General features: G+C 40.5%; 1 protein-coding gene across 1 annotated transcript; it reads left to right on the top strand.

Moving 5' to 3' along the window:
- Window positions 1-5,082: 5,082 nt before the first annotated feature.
- Window positions 5,083-5,418, top strand: LOC148843864 (uncharacterized). The gene has a single exon (XM_088959462.1). The coding sequence runs from the start codon at window positions 5,083-5,085 to the stop codon at window positions 5,416-5,418; it is 336 nt and encodes a 111-aa protein (XP_088815588.1).
- The last annotated feature ends 904 nt before the right edge of the window (window positions 5,419-6,322 follow it).

Here is a 6,322-nt window from a genome sequence, read left to right as displayed (position 1 = left end):
GGTCAAAACCTGGGTATGTTGGGACAATCTGAGAATTCATCTGAGTGGGTGATCATAGTGACAGGATCAGTCCCTTTGTCGGACAAAGGTAATGATCGGGGATGCACTCTCACTGTTGGAAACCAAGGCTGCCGGCAGCCGATTTCAATCGTTGAGATTTGTTTTGCAAAGTATATTTTATATGAGATATAAAAGTATATATATTATGGTTTCTAAAATGTTTGCAAAAAGGTTTTAATTCCCGGGATCCATATAAGTGGAGAGTGCAACATTGTTCCTTGTAGCCGAGTGAGAGGTCCTCTCTTGTCGGGCAGTGTATGATCATTAAGGGCTGAGAGGTTAAGTGTAAGACCATTGTGGATAATACCTGATGGGCTAATAATCTTGCATCTGCCCACAGTCCCAGGGTGTTACAAGGTGGCTTGGCCCAGGGACCACTTAGGGTAAGTGTTGGGCCCATAGAGCCCATTCGATGGGTTTCAAAGGGTGCATTGTCTTTAACAGTGTATTCGACCAGGCCTTGTAACAAAGGCTGGGCCGAACCTATGTGGCTGATGTGTAGATCAATGCTTGGGTCCCATGCCATACAGGGAAGCCCAACTGGGCAGCAGTTAGGAAGGTTTATTGAGCACATAAGCTTAATGGGCCTAAAGCCCATTTCGAACTAGGCTATCTATTTAGTTAATTAAAGGGGCGAATTCTGAGATGGATTAGCAGATAGGATAGGGTTTTAATCCTATCCACTCAGAGAGTCCAAATCTGAATGTGATTCAGATCTAGAAACCTCCTAATAGGATTAGGAGAAAGCTAATCTAATCTGCAGATAAGATAAGGGTTTATCCTTATCACTAGAAGAGACGGCTGATCCAAATATGATTTGGATAAGCAGCTCCTAATGGGATTAGGAAATGATCTTTTAAGTTAACAAAAGGAAGGAGGGGGCGGCAGCCTTTAATATACATACATCAGATCCTCTTTAGTGCTGAAATCAAGAAGAGAGAATTCTGCACTGCGAATACTCTCTTGCTGCCTCCCTGTTCTTGCTGCCCTGTTTGCCAGTTCGATCTCCAGTTGCGGGAGAAGTTAAGATTGGATCTTGACATCAATTCTTTGAGAAAGGATTGAAAAGGAAGCTGAGCTCATGTACCATTCTATTGATTCTTGCGAAGGACAGAGTTCTTGGGGAAGAACACTACTGATTTTGCTCCATCCTACACTGCGCCATCTTCAGTGGGAGCAGTCTTTGGATCATTCTTTGGGCGTGAACACCTTCGTTGGGAAATATTAATTCTCCGTATCAGGTATAATTCTCTCATATTCCTTTTGGTTCAGATCTGGTTCAGTTTAAGGTTCAAGATTGATCCTTGAAAATATGATTTTCTAAATAGGGAATGTGATTCCAAGTTGAAGGGAGAGAAAAATTTTTGAAATTGGCACCCTTATTCCGCAATCTTTGGGCGTCCATGGGATGGATCTCTCATCCCTTCGTAAACTAACACGAGTCTCATTAAGTGTCCAGTTTAAGGGTATCACACAGAAACATACCAAGGGAAAATGAATCAACTATGCACTTTTATTTATATACAATAAACTCATAAAGTAGATCATTCTGATTGAAGCTAAGGGCATACAAAACTGTCCAACAAATATTGTATTCAAAATTTAGGGAATATGATTCCCAGTTGGAAGAAGGTAGGAAAATTTTTTAAATTCGCCCACCCATTCGACAACCTTTTTGGCATCCATACGACGGATCCTATTAGACAATTTTGTATGCCTTTAGCTTCAATCAAAATGATGTACTTTATGAGTTTATTGTAAATGAATAAAAGTGCATATTTGATTCATATTCCCTTGGTATGTTTTTGTGTATTACCCTTAAACTGGACACTTAATGGGACTCATGTTAGTTTAGAATGTTAACATCCAGTGGATCGGTCTGGGGAGACCTATCCTGACAAGGTTGACACTGTGGTGCCACCAAGTCGGTTGGGGTGGCTTGTCTTAGCTACTGGGGAGAGACCCTAGGCACATACAGTGTAGGATTATTTGAATCTTTGAACTGGACCAGATTTCTAGTATTGCCCTGGACCTTGGAGATTGATGGGCAAAACTAGAAAGTTACACCCGACCCCTAGACTCGATTATGATACTGCACTAGGTGTCAGATTAGGCTGTCTTTGATGTACCAATCAATGAGATCCTTAGCGGGGGTCAAAACCTAGGTATGTGGGGACAGTCTGAGAATTCATCTGAGTGGGTGATCCTAGTGACAGGATCAGCCCCTTTGTCGGACAAAGGTAATGATCGGTGATGCACTCTCATTGATGGAAACCAAGACTGCCTACAACCGATTTCAATCGTTGAGATTTGTTTTCACAAAATATATTTTGTATGAGATATAAAAGTATATAAATTATGGTTTCGAAATTATTTGCAAAAGGTTTTGATTCCTGGGATCCATATAAGAGAGAGTGCAACACTATTCCTTACATCCGAGGGAGAGGTCCTCTCTTGTCGGGCAGTGTATGATCATTATGAGCTGAGAGGTTAAGTGTAAGACCATTGAGGATAATATTTGATGGGCTAATCTTGCATCTGCCCACAGTCCCCGGGTGTTACAAGGTGGCTTGGCCCAGGGACCACTTAGGGTAATTGTTGGGCCCATAGCGCCCATCTAGCGGGTTTCAGAGGGTGCACTGTCCATGATAGTGTATTCGGCCAGGCCTTATAACAAAGGCTAGGCTGAACCCATGTGGCTGATGTGTAGATCAATGTTTGGGTCCCATGCCATACAAGGAAGCCCAACTGGGCAGCAGTTTGGAAGGATAAATGAATACATAACCTTAATTGGGCCTTAAGCCCATTTCGAACTGTGGTAATCTGATTAGTCACTTAAGGGGCGAATTCTGAGATAAGATCAACTGATAGGATTGGGCCCACACCCTATCCACTTAGAGAGTCTAAGATCTAAATAAAATAAGATTTAAATCTGGAAACTTCATAATTAGATTAGGAGATGCTGATCTAATCTGCAGATAAGATAAGGGTTATCCCTTATCTTAAAGGGACTTCTAATCCAGATATGATTTGGGTTAGCAACTCCTAATGGGATTAGGAATTGATCCCTTTAAGTCTATAAAAGGAAGAGGGGGCTGCAGCCTTTAGACAGAACAACACAATCACAAGCAAGCAACAGATAGTCTTGTCTTCAGAGCTGAAATCACAGAAGAGAGAATCTGCACCCTACAAATACTCTCTTGCCGCCTCCTTCCTACAGCTGCCGCCTAAAGCAGTTCGATCTCTAGTTCTTGGAAGAAATCAAGATTTGATATTGATTCCAATCTTTTGGAAAAAAGATTGTTGGGAGTTGTATTCACAAGCTGTCCAGGTGATTCTTGAGAAGGATCAAGTTCTTTTGGAAGAACACTGTTGATTCTACTCCACCCTGCACTGTGTCATCTTCAGTGGGAGCAGATTTTGGATCCTTCCTTGGGCGTGAACACCTCCATTGAGAGATATTATTTCTCTGTATCAGGTATTATCTCTCCCTACTCCTTTTGGTTCAGATCTTGTTCAATTTATGGTTCAAGAATGATCCTTGAAATTATGATTTTCTAAATGGAGAATTCGATTTCCAGTTGATGGGAGAGAAATTTTTTTTTTTGAAATTCACCCCTTTATTCCGCAATCTTTGGGTGTCCATGTGATGGATTTCCTATCCCTTCAGGATCCTACCATTCTTTCATTTTGTCCATACTTGAAAACCCCTTTTATGATAGATTAAAGCAAGACCAACCCATTTTAGCATCGACTACTATATGGGCCAAACAGTTTTTTGCAGTTTAGCCCATATACCAAGACCAAGTTATTAGATAATTTGGTCCATTGATGGGCTGATCATGTGTTCATCTAAATGGATATGGGTTTTACAAATATTAATATTTGATTTGTATCGCTTATGTATGTGCATGTGATGTCTTGAATGGATGTGATTCATTCGTGGGCCATAAGTACTTGGCCCATGTATTGACTTATGTGGCTCTTTGCAAACATTTTGGCTGAACGCAAATAATTTCCATAATACCCATAGACCATTGAATGATCTTCCTTTTCAATGGGCCCCTTAAATAGATTCCTCACCAAGAGGAACGTCACGGGAACCCTAGCCCATTAAGAGCCAATTGGAATATGACTTTATGAAAGTCGGTGAGAGCCACTGTAGTATGACCTAAATTTGACCTAGGGACTGATATACACATTCCCTCATAATTAATATAAGTTCAATGATATAGGGAATGTCATAGGATGATTTCTCTAAAGGCCTTCTATCATTAGCATGAAAACAGGCTGAATTGGTGGGTGGAGATGCACCATAAAATTGGGCTACCCATTTCACTAAGACAGTCAGTGGGATTGCTTCATGTGATGATAGGGGTGCTATAGACTAGTGGGAAGGGCCTATCCTAAAATGGAAGACTCTTCCATAGTACCTTTGGACTCACAATATGATGGGTTTGCACTTACCAGATAGAAAGGTTTATCCTAAAATGGCAATGAACCTTGTCTAGTGGATGCCAAAGGGAAAGCTCATTAGATGGGTGAATATGTGATCCTTCACAGAAAGTGGTGGGGTTATGCAACTGAAAGAGTTGGCCCCATGCACCTATGTGATTTTCCACAATTCCAGGGACATGAACTATGTCCTTGTCATTGAGATAGGAGGGGAATCTCAGAGATGAACAAATGGAAATGAAACATAAATAAAAGTTCATTCTATGAAAGATAACATGAAACAATATTATGGTTGTAGACTAATTAATCATGCGTTTTATTAGAAATTGCACAGAAATAGTTTGCTAAATTGTTAGATGAGAAGAAACTGAAAGGATCAAACTATGTAGACTGGTATTGTAACCTTAATCTAGTGCTCAGTCTGAGAAATTGGATATGATTGCCAAAAACCTAGCATCGGAACGTCTGGGTGATAGGGCTTCTGAAGCATGAATGAGGGAATAGGTTACATAAATGAATGAGTAGAATCGTTATGCAAGACAGAAGGTCCTCAAATTGTTGATGACCATGAGGATGACCGAAAATGAACCAATTCATGACCATGTCATGTGGATGATAGGTTACATAAATGAATTTGAGGCTCTTGGCTCTCAACTTGACAATGACACCAAGACTAATGCCATCTTGAACTCTCTGCCCTCATCCTTCAATAAGTTTGTCATGAATTACAACATTAACAACCTAAAAGTTAGCTTGCAGAAGCTCAACAATATGTTGCAAAGTGCTGAAGAACTAATAAAAAAGGACAAGCCGGTAGCCATGCTTGTTGAATGTGATAAATCTGGGAAGAAAGGGAAGGGTATGAAAAGGCCTCAGAAAAAGGGAGGCAAACCAAAGAAGTAGAAGAGAGACAAGTCATCAAATGAATGTCACTTCTACAAGCAGATTGGGCACTAGAAGAGGAATTGTCCTCAGTATCTAGAATCTCGCAAGAAAAAAGAAGGTAATTTTGAATCTCTTGTCATAGAGACCAATATATTGGTCACTTCTGCATTCTAGTGTATTGACTTTGGGGCTTCTACTCTTTTATTTATACATCGCAAGGGTTCAAGGAAAGCAGAAGGCTAAATGATGACGAGGTTGTACTTTACTTTGGAACAACTACAACTTTGTGGCTATTGCTATAGGAACAAGAAACAGTTTCTTGAAAAAAGAAAACAATCTGCGCAAATCTTGAAAGAACACCTTCTATTCATCTGCGCAGGGTCAGATCTGATTTTCTTTTGGTTCAAGATTCGAACCTGTGGCTCTGATACCACTTAAAGAATGGTAGGATCCATCTAATGGACGCCATAAAGGTTACGGAATGGGTGGGCGAATTTCAAAAAATTTCCTACCTTCTCCCAACTGGGAATCATATTCCCTAAGTTTAGAATACAATATTCAAGGATCCTACTTGAACCATAATCAAACCAGATCTGTACCAAAAGATAAATGGGAGGAATATACCTGATCCGAAGAAACAGTATCTCCCAAAGTTGGTGTTCACGCCCAAAGAATGCTCCAAGATCCGTTCCTACTGAAGATGACACAGCTGTGGATGGAACAGAACCAGTAGGGTGCGTCCTACACACTGGATCCTTCACAAGAATCCTCTGGAAAAACTAAACACTGAATCCTTTTAGTCTTTGTTGCAAGACTAATGTCAAGAACAGATTTCTTGACTTTCTTTTTCTGCAAAGATCTAATCTTGCAAAAAAAGATGGCGGCGGCAGGAGGAGAACTCTAAAGGCGAAAAGGCTGAACT

Source organism: Nelumbo lutea, chromosome 8 (assembly GCF_056320005.1).
Source record: "Nelumbo lutea isolate HS-2025 chromosome 8, American lotus-T2T, whole genome shotgun sequence".
Taxonomy (NCBI): domain Eukaryota; kingdom Viridiplantae; phylum Streptophyta; class Magnoliopsida; order Proteales; family Nelumbonaceae; genus Nelumbo; species Nelumbo lutea.
The sequence above is the reverse complement of the archived record's forward strand: the minus strand, read 5'-3'. Positions and strand labels throughout refer to the sequence as shown.